At 38.7% G+C, this 27,550-nt stretch overlaps 1 protein-coding gene across 1 annotated transcript in view; it reads left to right on the top strand.

Moving 5' to 3' along the window:
- The window catches only part of EFHC2 (EF-hand domain containing 2), a 67,780-nt gene extending 41,520 nt beyond the window's left edge, over positions 1-26,260 (top strand). Inside the window, exons 10-15 of the mRNA XM_059825008.1 lie at positions 4,124-4,320; positions 8,841-8,974; positions 15,219-15,416; positions 16,017-16,109; positions 23,592-23,697; positions 26,165-26,260. Coding sequence (XP_059680991.1) covers positions 4,124-4,320; positions 8,841-8,974; positions 15,219-15,416; positions 16,017-16,109; positions 23,592-23,697; positions 26,165-26,260 — 824 coding nt within the window. The remainder of the gene's footprint in view (positions 1-4,123; positions 4,321-8,840; positions 8,975-15,218; positions 15,417-16,016; positions 16,110-23,591; positions 23,698-26,164) is intronic.
- The last annotated feature ends 1,290 nt before the right edge of the window (positions 26,261-27,550 follow it).

The following is a 27,550-nucleotide window of genomic DNA, read 5'->3' as shown; positions in this document are numbered from 1 at the left end:
GTGCTCTGGCACCTCTCAACATGTGCAGTCAAAGGACTGACTCTTAAAAGCTGCTGTCAGCCTCTGATAAAAACACAGAGAGAAAAAAATCAGGAATCACATTCTCTCAAAGACAAGGGAAAAAGAGTAATAGAAGGTTTCCTTAGTGACCATGTTAGGCTCTTGTGGAACCTCATGAATAGCTCTTTTGATACTGCTTGAATTGTCCTATATCAGCTTCTTGGCACAGAGCACCTTAGGATGGTTTTTCAGGCACACCTTGCAGTGGTGACCAGCTCACTGTGCTCAGTACTGACCTATTTGGTACTCCCCGCTCACTGTCTAGAGCAAAGACTGGCCTAGGGAGGACTGCTTATTCCCCTTTACTTCAGGCTCTGATGCCAGCAGTTGACTTTCTGAGGTCCAGTTCCTCAGCTTACAGTTAAGGACTAAGTATTCTTGTGACCCTACGCTCAAGCCTTTATTGAAAATGATTTCTGATGTTAATCCTTTTCAGACCTATGATGAACATCACATCCATAAAAAATGAAGGTGTGGTGAATATCTAGACCTTTCTGTATTCCTAGAGAACTCTTTTTGTGCCAGTGGTGCTACTAAGTCATTCTGAGTGCCCTGCACATGAGTAGGTTTTTGGGAAGGCCTGAGCCTTTTCAATGCAAAGAACTTCTAATGGCATCTCTGCTTGTATCCAACTATATTATGAATGCATAAACAGGGACCTTACCCCCAACTAAGATACAAACAATTCTCTGAGAAGTGTTTTGAAAATGTGTAGAGTACCTGCCCAGGCTTCAGGGAGCATTTCCAGTTAGCCCTGCTCCACTGCAACATCAAGATTCAGCACTGCTTAATGGCAGCAGTGTCCTGTCACCATTATTTTACTAGTTTCCTGCCATCCAGTGGCCTGTAATTTATGCAACTTCTTTTATTACAGCTAAAGACACATACACTTATGTATATATTTATTATGTAATGCTGCTGTGAAACTAAAGAGCAGCTCAGTTCTCCACTAGTGAATGACATGTTTGATTGGAATTCTTTATGTCCAGAAACATAAAGGATGCTAAGGGTACAGCTACACTGTTAAATTAAAGAAGTCCAGGGAACACTTTGAATCATGGACCCCAATCATTTGTATTGCCTGTTTGGTCACTCCTGGTTCTCCTTTGCACCATTCCAACAAGGCCCCAGAGAGCCTGAGGCCCCTCCTGGAGGATGCTTAACTCCAGAAAACCCTCCTGCAAGGCAGTAAGGAGAAGGCTGCACCAGGTTTGGCTTGCTCCACCCTTATCAGTCATCTAACACTATCCCAGGAGGTTTTCCACACTCAAAAATTCAGGTCCTTCTGCCACACCCAGGGGCTGCAATACATACCCTCAGTTTTATGCTGTAAAACACCACTTTGTTGGACTGCAACACAGCCCTCACATACCTTCAAACGGTCTGAACACACAAAAATAATAGCTGTGTCTTAAGACACCAGATTTATCACATAGCGCCCTGAGCAGAGCCAGAGCCACACACTGTGTGGTGCAGATGTGGTCAGTTGGTCAGGCTCTCAACAGCATGGGTGCCAGGCCAGAGATTGCTTCCTGGCTTCCCTTTATTTTGGAATGAGAATATATGCTGGGATTGCAGCTGAGAGCCCATTGAACATTGCTAGTTAAACAAAATGTGAAATAATAAATGGGCAAGTTTGCATACCAACAATAACAAATGCTTTAAGATGGGTATGAAAGGCAAGTATGCGTAAATGGGTTTTTAAGTTTCCTGGGGTGTTGAAGTGGATGGAGTAGCTGACTTTCAGAGGTGGTAGAAAGGTGAAGTGGAAGGATATGGCTAAGAACTGGCCATTGGAGAGTTTAGAGAGAACAGCCTTGAAGAGGCAGGATAAGAAGTAGAGATGGGGGGGAGGTAGAGCAGCAGCTGGAAAGAGGCCCAGGACTACAGAAGTTTCTTTGTTCCCACCTTCCTTCTTTTCTTTCTTCCTTTCTCCTCTCTCTCTCTATCCCTCCCTCATTTTAGTCATGTCTGAAGGAAAACTGAACGGGTTTCTTTGAGGTTAAGAATGAGAAGGCTTTGCAGAGGTCAGGTAAGAGCAGCTAGGAAAAAGGAGTAAAACATGCAAAATGGGAGTGAGAAGAACATTCGTGTGTGAGAAGGAAAAGTGTTGAAGTGGATGGGGTGGGAGAAGAGTAAGTTTGAGTACGTCTTAGAGAGGGGATGAGTTAAAACAGTAAATGACTCCCAAAATAACAACTTGGCCATCCCTTTTGTACACAAGTTCAAAAGGCTATTTTTGCCTTTTTATTTGCATGAATTGATACAAATTGGTAAGTAAAAATGTTTCAAATCTCAGTCCTAAGATGGAAGTAATAAGTTGCTCTTACTTTTCTCAGTCTGGCAACCTGAAGGTTGCAGAGAGTACTTCACACTATTAGTAACACTATGAAACTGTATTTGAAATGCACCGGGATGGACATATTGAAACACTTGTTGCGATGGGGGTCAAAGCATGAGAACTTTGGCTCCCCATGCAGAAGATCACAACCCCTTTTTTACTCAGTGTAAGACCAAGCCAACAGCTGTACAAACACCTGCAAAGTCTGATCTGATCTTAATGGAAGAGGGTCTTTGGTTGTGGTGTTTATTTTGTGCTTTGAGCCTGGCTCTTGTAGATTTCCATCAAAATTTCTCATCAGGTTTCAGTGTAAAATATCTAACATAATGAGATATTTTCGGTTGTTTTCCTTTATAACTCTTGAAATGTACTAACCTGTAATGTTTAAAAAACAATTATGGGACAGAGGTATTAAGGTAAGTTTCCAGTCTAAGCGCACAATTGCAGAGAAATAGAGAGACAAGACTGAAGTTCCAACCTTACAGAGACCAGTTCTATTTAAATATTACAAACAGTTTCCAGGATTATATAACCTAAAATTTCATATTTGTTTTAATAGCTAGGTGAAAAGGAATGTGTTAAGATTAGAGTTACATTAGTGATTTGAATTGTTTTTTGATTCAAGCTAGATTTGACCATTACCACAGTGTATTTTTTGTCTTTCACTTTTATGGTGCTAGTAAAGCAATTAAGACAGACAACTGATCCAAACTCTGGTTTAATAAGTAGTTTGGGTTTCACATTTGTTTATAATTTTGACTATAAAAGGCATTTTATTACACTGTTCATCAGTCTTTTATTTGACTTGCATCACTACCTAGTATGTAAGGCATCATTAAATGTTACTAAAGTATGCTTTTTGGCTTTTGGCTTGGAAGCTCAAATATAAACAGGAAACGAACCCCAGGCACTCCAGAGTTATTGTAGGGCACATATCCTGATGAAACTAAACGTGTGACAATGTTTTCTGGAAAGCTTGGTACATGCGACACAATCTTGTGGTGCACCAGAAGATATTACTGGAAAGCGAAATGTTCCTTTTAGTATCTTACATACCCTTGAGCACCACGTGCATTTTCCAGTGACACGAATAAAATCATTATAATATGAAAAGAAATAATGTGACATACGCAGCTCACAAAGGAAATAACATTGGCAGAACAGTATGTGGAAGTTAGTGTCATGTCACTCCTACCTTTTTATTTACATTCAAAAGCCCTTAAAAACAAGTTAGAATTACAGTGCACCAGAATTCATGATCCTCGTAGGACAGTGCTATCCTAAGTTGTGAACTTTTTTTTTCTTTTTTGCTTTAACAGTTCAAGGATAATTGCCTGCCTCTTACATTTTGCATCTTACGTTTCTCAAGGGTCACTCCCAAGGTCACTCCCAAGGCTGGCGACAGGGTTGTGGGAACGATTTGAAGAGCCACATTTCTGTCCCATTTTAAAGAAAAGAAAAAAGGGAAGGTGTTTGGCAGGCATTCAAATGAGACATGCTACAGAATATGCACAATGTGACTGTTTCTGTGGACACTGGCAGAGACAGTTCTTTTAGCAATGAGAGGGAGTGGGAGACTATATTATAAAACAAGAAACTCAAGGATGAAAACTAATATTTAAATACAAACCAGCTGGTTTGGGGTGTCTTTTGGGTTTTCCTTTGTGGTTTTTTTTCCCCAAGTAAAGCCACAATTAATTATTTAAAATTCTATTCCCATAGGGATACTTGGTGGGAAGTTCTTGGAAAGAGGTCGCATTAAGAAGCCTGGGCAGGAGCTCTTTAAGAGTGAGCCATCTGAATACTTCAAGGCTCAGAATCTGTTTGTTGGAGCCAGAGTTTGTTTCCATGGTCACAACTTTCTTTTGGTGGATGCTGATGAATACACATTCAACTACATGGAGAAGCATGCAAATGAGGTGAAGCAGGCTCTTGTTGTTTTCTATTATCTTTAAGGACTATACCTTATCTATACATTTTTCAGAATTATTTATACCTAGTTTCTTCACCCAAAGTTCACAGTGCAGTGCTCTCTGTCTACCAATGGATTTAGTAGATGTTAGCTAGGGAGTGCATGCAAGCCTGGCCACTCTTTACCATCCATTCTCCTTCTTCTCTCTCAGTGTCCACTCTTACTGTGTTAGGCGTTGTTAGAAGGTGTATCCCTGCCTATTCCTTCTTGGGACTGTTTATGGACCTCTTGTCCCTGAATTGATTTAACCCTTGTCGAACCTACAGATGATGTCTGCTTCCATAGCTTTCTGTGGCATCAAATTGAAAAGTTCACTGCCTACTGTGTGAAAAAATACATGATAAAAGAAGTAAGTATCTTTTATCTGTTTTAAACCAACCTCCCACTAGTTTCAATGCCAGTTCTAGTGTTCTGGGGTTTGGTGAAAATCCCCAGTCACCTTATGCACCACCTTCATAATTTCGTAAATCTCAGACATTCTTCCCCCTCAGTCTAATCCTATCCAGCTAAGAGTCTCACCCTTTTTAGTCTCTCCTTGCAAGGCAAATGAGGAGATGTGAGACTGGAACAGTGCACAGTAGTCAAGATGTGGGCACATCCAATTTAGAGTCTTACCAATGGGGCTATTTTATCCCCTGATTTGATTTTTTTGGTTCATACATATTTATCTGCCAAAATGTCTCCCTTGTAATATTAGAAATTTATATCACAGTCAGAAATTCAAGTTTACAGTTTGTACTGAGTTTCATTATCTTTTGATGTTGCCTTCAGAGGGGAGAGCAACAATAAATAGAGAGCTGGGGTGCCTCTGCTGATGTATACTTTATGCTGCCAGTCATTACACAAATGGCTGGTAAAGAAGCTGTCATTTCACCAAAGCCAGAAATGTATCCAATAGGAGGAAATTGATTGTCCTATAGCAATTGTCACAGAGGTCAAAAAAGAAAGGGTACAGGGATGGAGAACCACAGAAGAGTCACAGAGCATTTTGTGGAGTTTTATGTTGGTTTGGTAAGAAATTTAGGTTACTATTTTTTTTTTTTTGCGATGAAGTGTGTGCTGCAATGTTTGAATAAATGTACCCTGGTATACTTTGAAATTCCTGTTATGTGCAGCTCTGACCCAGTCACTCTGAGACGCATCTTAAGAAGGCATCAGCTCAGGAGCCCAAGGCATTTCTGCATCACAGTCCCTCTTCTGGATTGTTGCTTCATCACAGTGTGATCTTGAACATCAGCTTTTGGACTAGACTGTGCTGTGAGGTCTTTGGGGTAGTGCGTATGCTTCATAGCTCATGGTGGGGCGGCAGCAAGAATTGTGCCTTCAGCAGACCTTCTCCAGAGCTGCCCTTTTGCATAGGCTTCTTGAGAGTACCCCTAGGGAAAATATCCAGGAGGGTTTATCAAGCTATGGTCCTCTGCCCATTTGTCCAGATCTTTTGTGGATGGAGAAGGGAGAAGGTTCTTAGTTTTAATTGTTCACTGTCTGCTGGCTCACCAAAGTGAGTGAACCTGCAGGACTCCCAAGAGGCCAGTAGGCCTAGCGCAGTCTTGGGGACTCTGAGTCTTGATGCCATTGGGCTGCTGAGGCAGAGGTAGATGCAACCTGACCTGTGCTGCCTTTGGGCCACACGCGCTGTTCTTACTCAAATGAAAATAGCAGAACGGTGTGATTTCTTTGTAAATTAACGTGGAATTAGCACCACCTGCCTTCCCTGGAATAATGAGGAAGGTCTGCAAAATCCTTGTTGATGTAAAATGCTACGACTGCTAAATGCTTTAAGTAGTAAAATACAAAGCTATATACATTATGTTTTCTTACTGCTGGACTGTTTCTCCTCCTTCTAGAATAAAAACCAAAGCTACTCTCCAAAATGCAGAGTGCATCATTAGATTGTGAATGTTCTTTAGACCTGTTGTTTGCATTGATTGTCTTGGATCAGATGAGATCTTAGTTTTCCAGACTGAATGGTTGTATATTATCAAAATAAAATCTGCAAAAAGAGAAGAAGCAACATTAAAAAACCACTTCTTTAAAGTGAATTTTGAAATGTTCTTTGCAAAGATAAGAATTTAAAACAGCTGGAAGAAAATAAGGTTTATTCTCCCAATGATAGATGCTTTATTCACATCCTTTGAACAGAGCTCCAGAAGTAAGGACACATCTTGTTTGCCTTAGTTCATCAGGGGATTGCATACTCAAATCACAAGAGCTTCAGCAATTATTAGAGAAGAGCAGAGCTGGAAGGTGGTTTGAAGAAGGGGAGACAATTTTAAGATGACTATTTGTCAGTTATTTCTAAAATTAGAAAATAATTAATTTTCCTTCTGCATAAACAGAGGTTTCCTTTCAGCAGAGCACATCAGTACATTTTCTGAAAACTGGTGAAAGAAATCCAGATGGAATATTTTTCTTCTGGAAAATGCCATTTTGACCACATTTCTATAGGCATATGTTGATTTTAGATGAAATTTTGATAGTGCAGATGGGAATTGATTTTGCTATCATTGAAAAATTTGTTTGATACCATATGAGATATTTGGAAAGTTTTAATTTTCTGTTTCAAAATTATTTTTATTGTATTGTTTTTAAGTTATGGGGAAAGAAAAATCATTGAGTAATTTTGATTACTACCTGTACTGAAAGTAACTTTAAGGATCTAATTCTTAAAACTTTTCAACACTTTTAGTTCTTTTCCAATTTGAGGAAAAAAGATGTATTTAGAAAGTGTAAATTTGCTTGCAAAGCAGAACATGTGTGTTGTGCACAGTCCTACCAATATTATCCAGGTCTGAGAAGGATTCTTTCAAACAAGGCATCACTGTGCCTCCTTGGAAATGAATTCATCATCTCTGAAACAGTATCAGTTGTTCAAACTTTGTAGTCTTCTGCAGCACAAACATGGAGGTTGATTTTACTTCCATTGAATTAAACATAATAACCTCTGACTTAAGCAAGACAATCAAACAAAACTAGATTGTGACTACTAGCATGTCAGCAATTACATGAGAAAGGGGGAAAGCGGGTAAAGAGTTATTGCCATGCTGCTCGGATACTCAATGTCTGCGTAAGGTGTTTGGAACATGTAGTTTAGAAAAAAGATGTAAAAATAACTGATAATGTAGAGAAGGCAGGTTTTTAAATAAACAGAACACTTCGTTCATCTTTAAATATTCTGCTGATTGATTCCTTCTGCCCAGTCTTTTCTCAATCTCTGTTCCTTGCTTTTTCAGCAAAAAGCTGTGTTCTTACAGCCCAAACAATAACAGCTTGGGGAGGGGGTTGAAAAAGTTGCTGTCTCTAAAACTTTTTGATTGTTGGTCCAGCTGCTCCACACCCCTGCCTTGCGTGGCATTGCACGTCAGGGTTGTACCTGCAGTTCTGGCATATGCAGCAACTGTTTTCTCTAAATCTGAGCATGTTACCTGCAACCCCTGATGTATTTATTAAACTCGGATCACTTTATACTGCTCTGTCAGTGTTATAGGGACTTTATAAATACCCCTTTCTAGATCCCTTTTAACTGATACAATGCTGTAGACAGACTTCAGCATAATTGAGAGTGAGGCCCAGTCTCTGTTGTGATTAGGTCCTTAATACCAGTCATACCAAATTTCAAATAATTGCTAGTTAAAACAACATTGCTTACTGGAAGAAATGGGAGAAAACTATTTTTGGACAGTTCATTGTGTGTTGTAAGTTAGGTAGAGCATGACAGATGTAAGGGCATATCAGCTATTCACGCTTGGACACAACCCCTATTTAATGACTAAATACATAGTTGTTTTCTGTTAAAAATGAGTATAGCAAATCTTTGGTAGAGCACTAACACAACAATCTGAATATAGGGTGGAAGTTAAGTACTGCAGCTCTGTTTTTCTAAATTTAGTTTTATTTTAATGGCCTCTATTTAGAAGAAATAGTCATTCTTCTTACATGACAGGAAAAACTGGTTCCTAACAAATTTCCAGTCTGCTTATTCTGAGTATGTAAACCAGCATACTCAGTCTAATATGAATAAGAATATCTGTTCAACAGTTCATCGGAGCCAACGGTGAAAAGATTAGTTTTAACATGGTGAATTTTATTAATTGAGAAGTAAGTGAGATGAACCAACATAAAATGAGTACCAAATTATTAGAAGTGTACTTCAAATGTTTCTGCTTTAACAATTCAATGTTTGAAGCAGTTTTTATATAGCTGGAATAAGCTTTCTGAGAGTGCATGACCTGATGATTTTTGTTTAATTTTTTATATTCTCAGTAGGAGGCAATTTTTTTCAGTAGCAAGCTTCCCTCCAAACTTAACACAGTGCTGATTTGTGTATTTGAAGTGAGACAATGAAGAAACTAATAATACTCAGCAGTTCAATGTTGCCCTGCATCTTGACAACTCTTGCTGGTACATTGCATAGTTGGTTGCATGGTGCCTTTCTCTCTAATCTATGTCTTGCTTTCCTTTGTTAAGTTCTCCATGGCTGATATTGGTGTCATCCTCAAGAAACTGAAAGACATAGCCGAACCTCGTACCCGAGAAATCAGACATGTGTTTGCAGCCACTGACCCTGAGCATACCAATCTGATTGAGTATGGCCCTTTCAGGTAAGACAGTGGATTTTGGTTTTTAATATTTAATGAAGGCACATTCCCCAAAAATGCATAAAGCATGACCATTACTTGATGCTTTCTGCACGTGTTAGCTGACAGATGGGATACATTTGTTTTGCATTTACTTGGAGACTGTATGTGAAAAAGAAAGTGAATCCATGCCCCAGAAAAAAAGAGAAACGCAATAGTTTCAAGTAAGCTGAAAAGCACAACTAAAATCTGTCTACTTTTTATGGAGCTGGCACAGGGTGTTGTGAAGAAGGGCAAGTCAGCAGTAATATATACACTGAAGGATAAAGAAAAGCCTATCCTGAGAGAGTAAAACAAAGTAATTAGTAGTTTTGAAATTCAAGAATGAATGTTTGAGTTGGCCTACTGAAAATTATGTTATTTGGGTTTTGAATCACTAATAAAGAAGAGAGTCTTCACAGACCCACGATGTATTGAAATTATAGGATGCAGTGATAAGCATCTTTAAAAAAGACTGGAAAGCAATAGTGAGAGCAATGATTAATGCTTGGATAGTAATTTCAGCAGAGATAGGGTGAGTAGATACCTGGATTCTGGCAGTGATCCAGATACGTCAATGGCCAAATGTATAGATACTTGAAAGAGGAAATCACGTTCAAATGCAAGCTGATTTCAGTTTGTCCCACAGCCAGAATACTTGTGCATATGAACTGTGTTGGGTACTGGTGAAGTTATTGATGTGGAACAGAGGAGGAGATTTTACCTACAAGCTTTTTGTTTTTCACAGTGGTGACATACTATGTATTTAGGAACTGTTATAAAAACTAAGCATATAAGTAGATGTATATTGTGTGGAATGTCATCCCTATAGGAATGTTAACCAAGGCAGAAATTGCTTCTGAAATATCTCAGAAGGTATATAGATCAGCGAAGGTTCTTCCAGCAATTCAAAGTGAAAGTAGTGAGCAATGAAAACAAGCTGGTATTCAGAAATGAAAAATAAGTGATTAAAAGGTAGGATTTAAACTAAGAGAGGCCACAGTTATTGGCAGGTTTTGGTAAAAATATTTTTAGACTCCAATGTTTTACTCAACAGAAGCAAGATTCTGAATTGTTTACTGCATTAAGAAGGACAATGTTACTACTACAGTAAGAAGTGGAGAAAATTGAAAGTTAATGTGTATCTGGAGAAACTTCATAGCACTTGGAAAAGGATTTTGATTTATATACACAATAACTGTTTAAAATCAAATAATTATGGTTTTGGTTCAAATTATGAAATAATCATCTGCAAAACTTCGTCTTCTTACATGCGCTAAGAGCACGCCTACGTTTTGGAACATTTGCATGACAAAATTGGTGGAGCGCACTTTTAGAAGGGATGATTGTGCTTTTAAGCAGCAGGGAAAGATTTTTATTTTATCAAGAGGCGGCTCAGTTGAGTGCAAATTTAATCACAGCCATACTCTGTGCAGCTGTGAACTGCCCAGCTGTTTGATTTAGGCTAGTACTATTTTGTGGCATGGATTAAGATATGTCTAGTTATATGACATTGAGGCACTCAGTTTCAGCAACAAAAATGCAGTGGCCCTCTCCATGAGTAAGAGAAAGCAAGGGAGTCCATGTAATACTGTTTTTTTGGGCTCAGTGCTCACCTGGGCCTGTCTGAGCACCTACTAATGGTCTGCATCCCTCCTGTGGTGGGAGCAACCACAGGGGATCTAACAGGAAGCATTCACACTGCCAGAGGAAGAATTTGCCTCTAAGGAACATTTAACTTTTGTGCTTTATAGTGATAGTATATTTTGGTTCTGTTCATTCATATTATATCCAGTAATCTAAAGGCTCTCTTCTTTTTATTATCCATGTATCTTATTTTAGAACAAAAGAAACTCTTTTAATGACGAAGACAAGAGCACTTCTTTGCATCTATGAAAAGTTAAAGATATTTTTCTGTGAACAGAATATGAATTTTTCTTTCAGTTTTGTATTTTCTTGTGTACATCACTGTTTATTTTTAACCTGTCGTGGCATTTCATGATTATAACTAACTACAAATGATATTTTTAGTACAGGCAATCATCTGACAGCTTCAACCAGCATGATAATCCTCTTTTCTTTAAGATTTATTTAAGATAAAATACAGCAAAAGCTTTACTGTGCTCTGAATTTGGCTGTTCAGATTTCTTCCTTTCTACCTATGTAATTTTATATGAGCTGCATTTAAAAATACACCTGTAAGTATGATGTAGTGAAGCAGAATTGTCATTATACAATTTACTGTAACTACTTTCAGAACCCAAATCTACGGCACATCATCCAGGAAATAAATACATGGTGCACACTGAAGCTATGCCCTAAACTATCGTTAAAACTGTTGAAAACTGTTAAAAAGAGAAGAAAAAAAAAAAGACTAAAACTTAGATGCCTGTGCATCATATGGTCCTATCCAGACTGCTTTTTCTCATAAGCTACTGGTAAGACTGTTCACTGTTAGAGACAAAGAACCATGCGGGTTTAACAAAGATGCCTATCTTCAATCCAGCTTGAGAAACAGCTCTCAAGTGCTGAATTATCATTTCTTCTTTCTCTACCAAATTCAGATTACAATCTGTCTTATTCTTCTAGAACAAAAAAAAAAGTAAAACAAAAGATAACTAAGCTGTGGGAACAATCATTGCAGCTTGTTTAATTTGTCAGGAAGAGTTTAGATATAATTCTGTTTGCGAATCTCGGGTCTCACTCATTAGTCCCTAGCAATCACTAGAATATTTCTTAGTTCCCAAATGAGACAATAATTTTATCTGGGGGTTTTGGTGACTTGATTGTCACTGACTGGCTTGAGAAAATAAACGACCTTTGAAATCCTGACACTGGAAAATCTGTGCCACGTGTGGAAATCCAGTCTGTGGAAATATTCAGATGGGTGATGTTATCTACATGCTTTCAGCTTTGCCAGCCCAAGCATTTAGAGATTTAGAGTGCCAGGCTTATCAGGCAGTATTGTCCTCTTTGTGTTTTCAGTAGTACTACTGCAGGCTCCAGGAAAGAGGCTCCAGTTTTGACTGGATCTCTCAATGCTGCTACAATATAAATAATAATATTCAGTAAGTGGAATAATAATACTGACAAGATAATGATATTAGTAGATGGACCAAGTTTTGGTCATTGTGGTGGGTTGACCCTGGCTGGATGCCAGGTGCCCATCAAAGCCGCTCTATCACTCCCCTTCCTCAGTTGGACAGGGGAGAGAAAATATAACGAAAGGCTCATGGGTCAAGATAAGGACAGGGAGATCACTCATCATTACTGCCATGGGCAAAACAGACTCAACTCAGGGAAATTAGTTTAATTTATTACCAATCAAAATCAGAGTAGGATAATGAGAAATAAAACCAAATCTTAAAACACCTTCCCCCCACCCCTCCCTTCTTCCCAGGCTCAACTTCACTCCTGATTTTCTCTACCTCCTCCCCCCAAGTGGCACAGGGGGACTGGGAATAGGGGTTGCAGTCAGTTCATCACACGTTGTTTCTGCTGCTCCTTCCTCCTCACACTCTTCCCCTGCTCCAGCATGTGTCTCTCCCACGGGAGACAGTTCTCCATGAACTTCTCCAACATGGGTCCTTCCCATGGGTTGCAGTTCTTCACGAACTGCTCCAGCATGAGTCCTTTGCATGGCGTGCAGTCCTTCAGGAACAGACTGCTCCAGCGTGGGTCCCCTGCAGGGTCATAAGTCCTGCCAGCAAACCTGTTTCAGCATGGGCTCCTCTCTCCACGGGTTCACAGGTCCTGCCAGGAGCTTGCTTCAGCGCAGGCTTCCCACGGGGTCACAGCCTCCTTTGGGCATCCACCTGCTCCGGCATGGGGTCCTCCATGGGCTGCAGGTGGATATCTGCTCTACCATGGACCTCCATGGGCTGCAGGGACACAGCCTGCCTCACCATGGTCTTCACCATGGGCTGCAGGGAAATCTCTGCTCTGGCACCTGCAGCACCTCCTCCCCCTCCTTCTTCACTGACCTTGGTGTCTGCGGAGTTGTTTCTCTCACATATTCTCACTCCTCTCTCCCGCTGCAATTGCCGCTGTGCAGTTTGGTTTTTTTTTTTTCCCCCCTTCTTAAACATGTTATCACAGAGACAATACCACCATTGCTGATTGGCTCGGCCTTGGCCAGTGGCAGGTCCATCTTGGAGCCGGCTGGCGTTGGTTCTGTCGGACATAGGGGAAGCTCCTAGCAGCTTCTCAGAGAAGCCACCCATGTAGCCCTGCCCCCCCGCTACCAAAACCTTGCCACGCAAACCCAATACAGTCATGGAGTTTGCATAATCTCAAATAAGGTTTGCTACTGACAACAGCTTGTCTTCTCCTTATATTTATCTCTTGCCACTGCAAATAAGGGATCTTTCTGATTTATTTAATATGAAAAAAGCAGCAGTTGAGCCAAAGTGGACACCATACAGTGTTTAGCATCCTTTTTTGAATAGCTGTTTAAGTGCAATCATATTCTGTGAAGAGATAATCTTCATTTGAACAGGAACGCACAAGCCTCTGAGGGGAAGCAAGTGAAAAATGATGTTTGTTGATAAAATTTCACCATTTGGGAGGATATGAAGTTCCTGTGCTTTCAGTTCACATGTGGATGTTAAGAGACTCATTATCAGATTCATTCAAGAATTTAACTATTCTCCAGCCAGAAGTTTGAGTCTTGTGTCAGAACTTTGTACATTACTAATAATTTCTTCCATTTGTTTTCAAAGATTGGTATATAATCACAGTGATGTAGTACCCTCAAGGGTATGACAAGGTACAGCTCTAATTGCATCAGCAATTACAGTGAAGTTTATTATTACTGTAGTTTATCCAGAAGTATTATATATAATTAATCTTTTGATTGAGGCACATGGACCTATGTTGATGCTTGCTGTTAAAAAAAATTCTGTTGAACGTGAGTTCACCAGAGGCAGGCGTTTGGGTTCATAACACCAATGTATAGTTACACTAAGCCAGGTTTGACAAGAGGCCTTGTAACAGCTGAAGTAACCTACAATTCAGGCCAGTTTTTTCCGGGAGAGCAGGAATCCTCTTGGGTTTCCTTGCATACCTCACTACTGGTGTTTTTCTTCCTTTATGTTGTGTCAACATCCAGGACATACGAACTCTGTGATCATTGAAGGCAACAAAACCCCACTACAAAGACAATGTAGTTTTTAAAATTAGTCCTTCTTCTCCCTCCACCAACAATATAAAGCAGACGGAGATTGTTCTGAACTATGATTATTAGTCCTGGTTCTTAAGCTCCAAAGTTTGTGTCCATTTGCTGATATACTACAAGTGCCTTCAGGAGCTTACCCAGAAATCACTCCAGCTCTATTACCAGCAACAAATTCTTGATATTAACAGGAGTTATTAGTCATTCAGTGCCAGCGCTGGCCCACCAGATGAATCTCAGGAACATTTCTTCTTCCTTGGATTGGGCTGATTCATCTGAGCAGCACAAGCAATCTTGGGAGAGTGCATCTCAGGCTCTTTCCTGCATGGGGTCTGATTCTCCACTGACAGTGTCCAAGCATAAACTGATCTTGCTACTGCCTCCTGTCTTCCATTCTTGCCAGGAAGGTTTGTGATTACAAGTTGGGTGTAATTTTCTGCTCTCCCTCTGTGACCAGTTTCCCTTCCCCCAGCTTTCCCCTGAAAGTTACCCAACAGGGCCAGCTGTCACAATACTTCGTGAAGTGTGACTTGACACTTGATTAATATTCTGTTCTCTGTTGGGGTCTTCTGCCCCACTTCTCCTCTGCCATTGTTAATTCTCTTCTCTATTTTATGCAACTGTTGGTGTGCATGCTTTTTGTTTACAGATAATTAATGACGTGCTGCAGAATGCAAAATACAATAGGAACAAAACAGGGTAATACTATCTTGCTGGATAAATGCAATGACAAAATTAATCTCTGCTAATATTCCATGCCAGTATGGCACCTCTGGTAAAAGGCTTCAGTCATGATTATTATGTATTGTTGTATGTATAGCCAACTACTGAGGAGATGTGGACATCCTGCAAAAGTTTGAGAGTTCAGGTAATTTCCATCATACCTTCTTGAACAGATCTGGATTTCAAATTTAAGTGAAGACATTCTTTAGAGATCTAAATACAGCATTTTATAAAGAGTGCCCTTTAATCTTTTTTCCCCCCAACTTTAGTTATTTTTAACTGTTTTTAACTCCTTTACTTAAAACTAATGTAGGCTGTTGTTTTTGTGAACAGAAATTTGATAGTCAGTATCACTGATGGAGCGTTTTCAGAACATGAAATTATGACTCTCGGGCGCTATTACAGTGTGAGAGATAAATATGAAATGGACCTCCACTTCCTCCTTGCAGTGGCTCAAGAACAACTGAAGAAAAATAGCTTTCAGAATTTTGAACAACTGTCTGCAGTGCTTATATACAACGACCGTGACAAGTAAGTTTCCTCTATTTATCCTAAGCTGTTATTTGGGAAGCTCTGCTTGTTAACCTACCTACTTTCTGTTTGTTGCTGAGCAAATGATATATTGTGTCCAAAGAATATTATCTGTAATGTTAAGCCTTTCTCAGCATTTGACAGTAGACAAGAAAAGGATAGCCTTTTTGTCTCTTTTTCGTTTTGTTTGTGGACTTTTTATTATAGCTGCTGTACTGAACATTCTGTGACATACTCGGATGCCCGTTCACAGGCAAAACACAGTATTTTAAATCAGAGAGGAAAAATAGTGATTTAAGGGAGAAAAGAAAAGGATTTGTAGCTGATTCTTTATATGACTCATTTGCCCTTTTTGTTCTGTGATGTCATAGATAAAGAATCACAAAGAATCACTAAGGACTTCAGCATGAGGGAGACAGGCCACTATGTGCACTTCACGTTTCTCAGCTTTGTAATAGCTAAATTTCATAAAACTCATTGTTTTCTCTACCTCTACCCCAATATTCCTCACTTGTTTTCCTATTCACAGCAACATTCATTTGAAGTAAATCTGGAAAATACCTAATGTACACTCCTCTCCCTCTCTTTATGTTTGTGTAGATGTGGAGTGCTGCCCCATGAGATATGCAGGACTATTTGCAAGTCCTTTAAGTTGCCACTGGCTGATGATGATCTGCAAGCTTTACTGACCATGTAAGTTAAAGGACGGACAGTATCACGAGCATGGATGGGTGCAAATCAATGCTAAATATCTACTGCAGACACAGTTCTTAAGAATTTTTCGTTTATATAATACTAATAAATTCATGATGCTGATTTTCTCCCTATACACATGCAGACTTCCCTATTTGTTGAGTATTTATAATCAGCTAAGGTGCATCCATCTTAGAAACTTCTCTTCATTTTATCTGGTGTGGTAGATCAACTGGGTTTTGCCAGAATTCTATGAAACTAGTCTTATGGGAATCAGCTACTGATACTTAATATTATCAATGAGGTTCACTTTTTCTGCATTAGTTGTTCCTGTGTATATGTAAGGTAAAACCAATGATCTGAATGCACATTATGTGAGTTTTAAGAAACATATCAAGATGAATACAATGAACTGTCCTTGAGTCAAGTAGACAGCATCAGTAGTAAATAAAAGTGGTTTGCTAGTCCTATTAATCTCACCTGAAACATACTTTATTGTAGTTTTTAAAAAGAATAAGGAGTATTGGCATGGTTTTGGTATTTTTCCATAGCACATTTAATTGTTTCAAGACAAATTGTTTGGCTAGCTGTCTTAATGGGAATAGGGGTGAAAAGAACTAGTACTCAGTGCACTTGTATTAAAAAGTAGAGTTCAGAGTAACCTGTAGTGTTTTGAACACTCATCTCAGGTTGAGTTTGATTTTCATGGCCAGATTTTCTGGTAACAGGTATAAATGCATACTCATTGGTCTCTTCTTTCCCTTGTGGGAAATCCTTAAATGTTTTGTCTGTGCCTTCATACTATGTAAAAAGCAGGAGAAGATCTTGTCTTCTGTCATGTTTAGATGCTTTCAGGTAGATATGCTTCTTGATTTCAGGAGGAATTGCAAACTAAGCATCTGGATTTATCAAATAATGAAAAGACTCTTGTCAGGCAGAAATGTGGAATCCATTTTAATAAAGCATCTTTGTACTGTAAGCAAGACTTCCAACTTAAATCAGTATCAACAAGACTGCTTTAAGAAGCCTAAGGGGCTGCTTTTCACAAAGGCCCCGTTTCCAGACCAAAACCTCCCAGAATATTTCCCTGCAGTAGCCAGATAAACAACTTTGGCAATTTGTTTGCCGTTCATCACTTCTGACAGTTAGGTTACAAGCATTAGTCATCAGAAGCATGTCTGAATTTTAGTGTTAATCTAAAACTCATGTTTTAGAACTCCCACTAAGCTGCCCAGCACAAAAAGTATTGGAGGACAATTGACATCCTGTACTATACAAGGGGTTCTCATAGTTTCCACTTCATAAAGGCTGAAATTGAATAGAAGCACAGACAAGGGACTGCAGGTTTTCCTTTATGTACTAACTCAATGCTGATGAAAAACAGACAAGCATGGCACATCATAGGCTCCACAGATGTGTTTATTGTTTGTGAATTTATACTGGGGAAAAATTTTGTGAGATGAACCTCTTCTCTCCTGAAGAGTCTCACTGTAGGCAGTTAAAAACAAAAAGCCCAGTACACTATAATAAAAATTAGAGATAAGCTTAGAAGACAAGGAGGAGACCAAGGGCTGGATTTCACCCAGCTTTAGGCAGGTACCCGTGACAGCTGAATTAGGATTCAGCTGCTGTATGTTCTTTCTGTAGGCAATGTAGAAGGAGAGCGTTACCTCCTCAGCTTGTATAAGAGCTGGATTTCTAAATTATCATCGCTTTTCCTTTGTTTCTAAAGGGGCTGTGGCCAGCCTGTATTGCAGATTTTTGTATGAGAAAGGTAAATGGTGTAAAGCTGGGCGTCAGAAATCAGTGTGAGAAGTACTTCATGTGATAGAGTGCTATGTGTAATGCCAGTTTTAAGTTACAATATCAGCTGCTTTGAAAGATGGCAGTTTTTGTGGTGAGTCACTGCACTGAAGATAAGAAGGAAGATTGTCACGTTCTTAATAATGTGTGCAGCTGGCACTGCCTGGTAATTTTTTTGTTTCACAAGGGTTCAGAGTCACGGAAAGATTTTTTTTTTACGTCTGTTTACTAGGAGTTGATTTCCAGTAATTTGGAAATCAAAGGGTATAGTTGGCTGTATGAGATTTAGACTTTTTTCTTCCTTTCCTCCTGCTTTCTGTAGTTTTCTTTGGGACTGAAGAATCATGAAACAGGCAGGTTTATTGTTAATGAAGAACTGTCTCACTCCTGGGGAGAATGCAATTCAGTGTGGGCAAAGTTTGTCAACAATATTATTTCCCTGAGTTTTTTTGGATGAGGAAGCATGTAATTTTGTGTCCATTGATGTTTCTGAAGCAAGTGGTGGTGGTGTTCCTACTGTGTGTATCTGTGTTTATGAAGGAAGAAGGCGGTACAATAAAAGCTGTTGGATTGATTCCCGCAAAATCAGCATATATAGCTAATGCACTAGCTGGACCCTATTCAGCTATAAAATGATGCTAGACAATGTGATCAGATAATAGTTGAAGACTGAAGCTATATGTTTATTCAGCTTTGCTATCTGAGATTAGGTGGCAAAGACTTTTTGTAGGACTTAATGGTTCTATTTTTCCATTTTGAAAGGTAATACTCTTAAAGTATTATTTACAATTGTAAATTATACTGCAATGATCTGTCACTTATTAAAAGCATGGGATGGGACTACAAGTTACTGTCTAATTTTGTGGTCACCTCCAGATGACCCAAGACTTTGTTTACTGTACCCAAAGACCATTCAGTTTCCACAGAGTGCAGGAAGAATTAGCACAAAAACTGTGAGGTTTCATAAGACCCTTTCAAATTGTCTGGAGTAAATCTACATTTTTAATTGCAGGATGGTGGAATAGTAGGATTTAGGTACCCAACAATGTGCTCGTTTTTCCAATTTACCTGAGCTGGCTTGTTAAAAAGTATTGCCTTTCTCCGTCAGCTTGTTCTCACTTAGTTTTTCAATCACAGGGCAATACAGACTTCTAATCACAATGTATTAAGCAATGCAGAAGGTACTCAATTGTTTCTGCCAGAAAACTGCAGGACTCATTATAAGCATTTCTTTAAAATTATGCAGGTATAATGAACAATTATAGTTTGTTTAATAAATAAATGTTGCTAAAGTGCTTAAGTAATGAATTTAGGGGTTTTTTTCTGTTATTTTTATTTACTGCAGTGCTAAATGTATGCTAACAAGGACTTAAAAAGATTCAGTCCTTCCCCAGAGGGTGTATAAAAGCTGGCAGATAAGGAAAGAAAAAATGGAGGGAAGAAAGAATAGATGACAAGTTTACAAGTATTAGATGTTGATTGTTCTGCATTAGTTTAGTCGTTAAGTGTATGTCCCCATTTTTTAAAATATGTCTTTACATTTCTGTTAAAAGCGGCTGTGTAGTTCTTCACCTCTCCACAGTACCAGAGTGAGTCTGTTGGACTGTGGAGCAGGGCTTGTGGTTTTGAAAAAGTTAATCCCTAGTGTCTCAGGTAGCAGTGCCTGATGGCAATGGGCCTCCTACATGGTCATCCCAGTTCTTAAGTCACTAATAGGCCAGGCCAGGCCACTTCTGCCTGCTCAGCTTTTCTCTGGTTTGTGGCTGGGTAATAATTTTTTGCCTAGTTGCCTGCCTGTAATATTTTTTTGGGGCTGACCTACTTCTTTCAGGAAGCAAACCCTCTTTTCCTGCTACAGCAAGTGTCCTGGTAGCAGGAGCGAAATTGGAAGTGGTCACATGATCATTCTCCTGCACTCTGTCTTTCGCTCGTTGCCTTTGCTGCCTGAGACTCCCTATGCCATTTGTGATAAAGACTCTCTAGCATTAATATTTGGATCACTTAAAAGAAATTCTTTCTGTTATTCAGTATGCTGAGGAACTGATGGTTCAATTTATAGTTGTTCAAGGTGCGAATATATGTATACACAGGATGGTAGCCATTTCTTAATTCATACTGATCAGCGGCATAGACTTGTCCATGCTTGCTGTTAAATCTTCTCGTAAAAGCGGTTTATGACAATTTAGGTATATACCTGTGTTACACAGAGACTATTAAACAGGCTGAAGAATCCCAACATTTTCTCTAAGATTAAAGCAGCATGATGCTTCTCTTCTATCATTATCAGACTAACTTCTTAAAAAATGTTATTCAAAACTAATACAGTAAAAAAACTCTGCATGTACATTAACTTTTGACATAAATGTTTGGGTTACAGATTTCTTGATGGGAAAGAAAAATATTTGTAAGTAGCCTTTAGTTGCCAAAGCATCCTCAGAAATGGTCATAATGTGATTTAACCAGATTTTTCACATATCTGGAGTATTTCATTACGAATATATTTTTAGAAGGAGAAATGTGCAATTATTTCTGTAATGTCAATGAAAAAAAAAAGCTCTGCAAACTATGATAGGGATGGGGGAGTGACTTTCATAGCCTAAAATCACATGCATTGGTAAAGCCACAGGGCAAAACTGAAGAGAAGCATGGTTTCAAGAGATCTTTGTTGCATCTTCTTGATAAGACAAATCTAATTTCCTTTCCTGAAGAGCAGTTTCAGTCATATTAACTCCAGCCACTGAAATGTATGACATTTCTGTCCTAATAATGCACAAATTGATATCTCCACAGTCCATCTGGATACTCTGTGCCAAATTGCAAGGTGTGTGCATTTAGTAGATTGATACAATAAGTCACAGCAGGAAAGAGAGCTAAAGAGTAGATTTTTTTTTTTTCTTCTTTCTGGATTATTCTAGAGTAATATTTTAAGCTGCTTTCTGTAGCTATTTAAATATGGGATTTAGGAATCCTATTTCCTCTGCCCACGTTAAAATCTTTGGTTATAGCTAACTTCATGCCCATGTTGTCATCTCAGTTTGCTAGTGCTGTCACATCAAAGGACTTTTCTCCTTGTTAATGTTTCTGGAAAGCAGAAGCAATGCTTTCCTTGACTTCATTGCCTCAACATAAAGTTTAAGTAGTTACAGGCCTTCAGTTGTTCTTTATTTAAAAATCCTACTTATATAGCTCTGCATCTTGGCGGTAGACTTAATCTTTTGACTTTTCACAATGAACAAGACATAAATACACATGTAGTAAAAGAAAAAAATAATTGTCATGATAGTTCTGACATTCAAAATCTGCTTAGCATAGTTTTTTTCGAAGAGGTGTAAGCTTTTTTATTGTCTTGTTACTTCTAATGCAAAACTCCTTTCTTTTCCCCATTGCCACGTGCAAAAAACATGAAACAAACAAGAACCCCCTAGAAGCGGGAGTGATAATTTTCTTGCATATTGGATATATTCCCCAAAAGTAAGGCTTTATGAAAGTGTTAACTTGTGTGTGAGCTATTGTAAAGAAGCAAGGTATCGTAGGAGGGTTTCTCATGGCAATGTTTCAGGCTCCTCTTTAATACAAGTAACAGTAGCATTCTTTTCTGACTTCTGCTTTCATCTTCAGCATAACTCACTATACTTAACATTCCAGTTTATCTCTAGCATCTCTGTTTATGGCTTTCAGTATATTTTATTATTATCTCTCCTACTGACTATTAAATGAAAGGTGTGGGGGGAGGGGAAGGAGAGGATGAGTTGCAGTTTATTGCTGTTTATTTTTGTCACTAGATTTATTTCTCCTCTACTCTGGTATTGTTTTCCCAGTTTGTGCTGTAGATTCTCCCTTAAAGTACCTTCATGCTTAATTTTTACCAGAATCCTCTGCAGTGGTTGAAGGGTTTTGAGACCCATGTTTTGTGCAGTGCTATTATTTCTTTAAAAACAAGATAAAATTATTTTCTAAAAGACTTGTTTCCTGGAGATGATCCTGCTCCTGTGCAGTAGTATTTGTCTCACCAGATTACAGGGCAGAATTGTTTAACCTGATGTTTCCCACCAAAGAATAGGTATTGAGTCTTGCTAGTTGTACATGTCTCTCCATGGACCCTAGTGTAGCACAGACACTTCCAGGGTGTGCTTATATGCCTCAACCAGGTCCCTTTTATATGTAGGTAGTGTTCGGTAAGACACGTGTAATTCACAGAAGCTGCTAGTACAGTATTTGTAGCAGAGCAGGTAAGCTGCTAATTTCAAAAACAATTTGCATGGTAGCTTCAGCTTGCAGATATCTTTCAAGCATTTGACTAGCATTCATCCCACTGAAATAACAGTGGTTCCGAAGTGCCTTTATCACCTAAGTGTTTTGCTGAATTGAGGACCTTTTTTCTGAAGATGCTTCATCCAAATCAATAGCAGAAAGATCACAGAATCACACAATCACTATGGTTGGATGACGTGTCTTACAAATGTGCTCCCATGGAGTTTATTAGTGCAGGATAATGATCTTAGAAATTTGAGGGAGGGAGATAGCATGTTCCACATGTACCTGTAGACTTTAGCTGGCAGCATATATATCTTCATGCAGTTAGGGGACCCTCATAACTGACAGAAATATGTATTTCTTCCATAGAAATAAAGAACAATGCCATAAACCAACTACCAAATGACAAGGGTTGTGATTTTTAAATCTGGATGTTATCTGGTAGGTTAGAGAGCTGTGTGTTTGTCAATTGTAAATTGATCCCAAGGTGTGTGCAAACAGCATTTTTGAAGGATTGCTTATTTTCAGGAAATGACTGTAGAAGCCATGTAAAGCAGGTCAGCTGTGTTATAGCACAGCTCTCTCATATCATTCTACCTATCAAGCTGTCATTCCATCTATCAAGCTGGTGAAGGGTCTAGAGAACAAGTCTTATGAGGAGCGGCTGAGGGAACTGGGTTGTTTAGTCTGGAGAAAGGGAGGCTGAGGGGAGACCTTATCACTCTCTACAACTACCTGGAAGGAGGTTGCAGAGATGGGTGTCAGTCTCTTTTCCCAAGTGACAAGTGATAGGACAAGAGGAAACTGCCTCAAGTTGCACCAGGGAAGGTTTAGATTGGATATTAGGAAAAATTTCTTCACTGAAAAGGTTATCAAACATTGGAACAGGCTGCCCAGGGAAGTGGTTGAGTCACCATCCCTGGAGGTATTTACAAGACATGTAGATGTGGCACTTAGGGACATGGTTTAGTGGTGGACTTGGCAGTGTTCGGTTTAGGGTTGGACTTGATGATCTTAAACTTCTTTTCCAACCTAAATGATTCTGTGATTCTATGATTCTACCTGTTTCTTTTCTACACTGATCATCCCAACTCTGTTTGTCACCAGTTGTGAGATCCCAGTGTTGGAAAAGGTTGGGCAATGCTTCAAAAGCAAAATGAAATTAGTTGAAATGTAATAAACCTTAAAGAAGTTGAATTCTACTATGAGAGACATTAATAAGGTGTAAGTATATGGAATAGAGTGTATGATCTAGCAGTAGTGAGAGTTTGGTAGTGTTTTTCTGTACTCCTACCAGTGTTTGGGAATGAAGGAGTGAAAAATTATTATCCAAAAGGTAATGTATTAGTATGCTGTAGATAACTTGATACAACTTTGTTAAAAATTTCCTTTAATCTTGAGTCATCTTATGGATATTCTGCTTAGGTTTGAAGATGACCATAAGCAAGTGGAATACAAAAAGTTTGTGGATGGGCTGAACTGGAGAGAGAATCAAATCCCTGCTTTCCAGACAATAAAGGTTCCTCTCAAGGTAAAACCGGTATATCTGAGCAAAGGAACAGTGCAGTACATTGATATAATTTGCTCAACTTTATCATTAGTGCTTTATCCAATGGAGACTGCAACAGTTTTCATCTTTGTGTATTCGTGCCTGTTTTATTCAAGTAATTATTTTTTTTCTGGGAGGTTTAGAATGAAGCAGAGAAGTCAAACAGCGACGAGGAGCCCTGTAACATCCCCGTGCCTAATAGTTGTCACATCTCTGTGACATTTTTCTAGAAGATAAAAAAAAGAGAAGGGAAAACAGGTGTATTTGTCCATGAACAATGGGTGTGAATGCCACTTCATCCACAAATATCATTGTCACATGTCAAACAATCTGTTCGCTTGCTGAGGTAGTCAGGAAATACTTTTAACTCCAGTGACACTGCAGAAAATAGCTATGTATTTTTTATAACTTCATAGAAACTTGTACATAATACACCACATTACTGGTACGTGTAGAGCAAGAGCAGTATTGATGGATCAATTTTGTATATCTCCACCAGCCTGCTACTTAGGGTAAATAAAAATGCGGTATCAACAAACTGCAGAGATTAATCTGATCTTGCCATCTTGTGCTGAATGGAACATTTTAAAATAGATGGTGCATAAGGCAATTATGCTGATTTTTAAAAACTTCATAACAGATAAAACCGAAGCCCTTCTGCCAACACTTAGTTTTGCTATTTTGGCTTAGCCAATGTGTTGCTATGCTTGTACAGAATGTGTCTGATTGTATTCAGACCGTTTAGAAACATAGCATTCCTTTAAATTCAAGTTCAACAGTGACATAGTTTAAACCAATGTTCCTCACGTACTGTGCTATTAACCTGACTCCTGTCTCTTAGCTTACCAGCTCTTTCTTCTGTAGCATCTCAAACTGTCGCTGACGTCTAACGACGGCCCAATGCTGCTGGTTTGCTCTGCTTTCCATGGTGGTTTATTTTTCACTTTGTCATTGAGAAGAATTTTTCCATCTTGTACAGATAAAATCAAAGCCCTTCAACATGTTTTATACAGCAGTCCTGTGGTTCAAAGTGTGCATTAGGTTTTGTTCAGTGAGTGTTCTTTGTTTTTCCAGAAGAATTCTGTGCTTAAGTTATAACTCAATATTTAAACAGTGATTGCTCTCAGGAGATTGTGTCAGGATAAGGGACCTCGTGAGCCTCAGTACCACAGAAACAAAAAGAAGGTCAGAACCTGTGCCCAGAGGATTTTTGCCTTGAAAATGGTGCTAAGCTCTGTACCAAAAAGCAAGGGTGAAAGAAGCAGAGGCACAGATACACTTGCTGTTCAATGTGTTTGACCGTTTTTTTCGCCTCACAGGATGGCTTATTTAGCCATTGAGTATGACCTGATTTCTGGCAGGTGAAGGAAGGAGGTGGCTTCTATGGGGTGAAGGTGGGGTGCAAGTGGCGGTGGAACCAAGAGGCAGCCTTCACAAGTTGAAGGTGTGGAGGAAAAGGTGCTTGTGAAATAAGCAGGAGGTTGAAGTGGACATTTGTGGTGAAACGTCTGTTCTGATCAGCCTAAGAGATGAGGTTTTGTTTGGGTATGAAGAAGACATTATCTTGGCTTGGAGGACAGCCAGTGGATGGGCTTTCCAGGAGTGGTTGATGCCTGAGAGCCCCAGTTGAGAATGGTACATGGAGTTATGGGAGGAAGGTTACAGCTGAAATCAAAAAGGAAGAAAGAGCATCAATAGAAATTATAATCAGTCATCATCATGCTGGGATAATCAGTTCCTCATCAGCTCCAAAGCCTTGCTGTAACTGTCATACTGACATATAGCACTGTTTTTAATGAACTGCGCCCAAACTGGTGCCAGTATAGTTTATTGAGTTTTATTGACTTTATTATTTTGTTAGTTAGCTGCAATACCTAGGCTATCTTTGGTACAGTATAAGAATATTTTAATGAAGAGATAAATACAAAATGGAAAAAATCAGAGAAAGGAAGGTATTTAAATCTTGTTCAACTTTAGAATCCAATTGCCATTCTGTTCAAGTCTTACCATGAATTAACAGCAATATTTTGGGACTACAGTATCTGTATTTGACAGATAGATTTCAGCAACAGAGTTGTGCTTGTTTAGCTGACACTTTTTTCTTCTTTCTCTCTACCTCATTATTTTGTATGATTTTTGGTGTTGAGACATAGATGACTTGCAAGACTTTCAAGTATAAGCATCTTAATGAAGAAAATACAGCATTATTTAATTTGAAAATATCTGCAAAAGTCTAATGATAGAAAATATTTTAAATAAAATATTCTGCAAGATTGATAAAAATGTGCATGTTGTAATCTTTTAAGAGGATGTGCAATCTAAAGGTCCACTTTTTCACAGATTTGTATGTGGAAATGAAACCGCTCATTCAATCTTATGTTGTCCAGCTTTTAATTATTCTTGTTTTCAATATTATATTCTAAGATATTCTCTGGGTTACTGATTTCAGAATGAAGATGATTGGAGCAGACAACCACCATCCCTTCGTGTGAAAGAGATCAAATACTTATCTCTTCTGGATGATCTGTTTGGCAAGGAAGAATAATCTGATCTGTGCAAGGCACTGCTTTTGGATTAGTGTTTCAGCTACAAAGCTTACTTAGACAGATACTGAAAACACTCCTTGTAAAACAAAAAAATCAGATGTAGGTTTTATTGCATTTAATTTCTTATTCCAACATAGATGTATACTTTGTGTGTTTTTGTAACTCCTTCTAAATCAACAGTACTCTTTCATACTTATACAATCATAATTAAAACTGTATCCTCTAATCTTTGTGTCTGGTTATATGGAGAATTTACAAATGTTGAGAAAACTTTGAGTCACACAGAACAAAATCTGACTGTTCTGCTTTGTTCTGCAAACAAAAGAGGTTGTTGGATGACCTCTTAAAATATTAGGTCAGACTATATTATCACAATAAGGTAATTCCATTCAAATTTCCTCTCTTGCTCTTTAGCTTATATCTATGTTTTTGCTATATCCCTGTGGTGATGCTTAAGTACTGTTTGTGTCAAAGTGTGTTATTTTATGGAGGAAATACTAGCAAGGTTTAACACAGTATAAAGTTGCTCTGGTATTGGAGATAATTATAGCCTTCCAATGTAGAAGTAAATACTTTGCAAGCACGGCACAGTTCTTGCTTTTTGTTTTAAATGTGACTCAGATTAGTAGCCACCCAGTTTACTTGGGTGAGACATGTATGAAGAGGTGTTTCAGTACAATTTTAGTGTGCGGTTTTCTTGCAGTAGCACTGTACTTGCCCTTTGAAAATTAATTGATGCCTTTCTCTTCCCTCAAAATCACGATGACTAAATGGAGTTCCTGTTAGCGTTTTTGTGTCTTTTTAAGCTTATGTCAGCTCAAACCCATGACTCGATCTGAATTTACTGCATGCTTTTGTGAGAGAGGTAATTACCTCAGTTTAAAGAATGGAAGAGCTGAGGTGAAGGGGTGATTCCACAGGGGAAGAGGTGTGAGCCAGAGCACCTCTGCTGGTGGCTGGGAAACTCACACATTCAGTAGACAGAACACTGCGCTTTCTGTAATCTGAAATTACAATTTGGGGAGCAAGTGTTTAATTTAGAAGGATGAGAATTCAACATATCTAAATCTCCAAACTGAGGGAGAGACAATAGTTCAAACAATAACTTAATTCAGTAAATCTGTATCTTTTTGGAAATTTGGAGTTCCCTTTTAGAATTATGATTCCATTTAGAAATACCTTGCTGCACTTTTGCATGATAGTGTAAATGAAATTTTTAATTGTATGTCGTCTTCTCTGTAGCCCCCCCCAGCTCCTGAGAAGAAATTATTTTCCCTCCATATGGCAAT

The sequence above is a fragment of the Gavia stellata genome, chromosome 1 (genome assembly GCF_030936135.1).
Source record: "Gavia stellata isolate bGavSte3 chromosome 1, bGavSte3.hap2, whole genome shotgun sequence".
In the NCBI taxonomy this organism is placed as follows: domain Eukaryota; kingdom Metazoa; phylum Chordata; class Aves; order Gaviiformes; family Gaviidae; genus Gavia; species Gavia stellata.
This window is presented reverse-complemented; position numbering and strand designations above follow the sequence as displayed.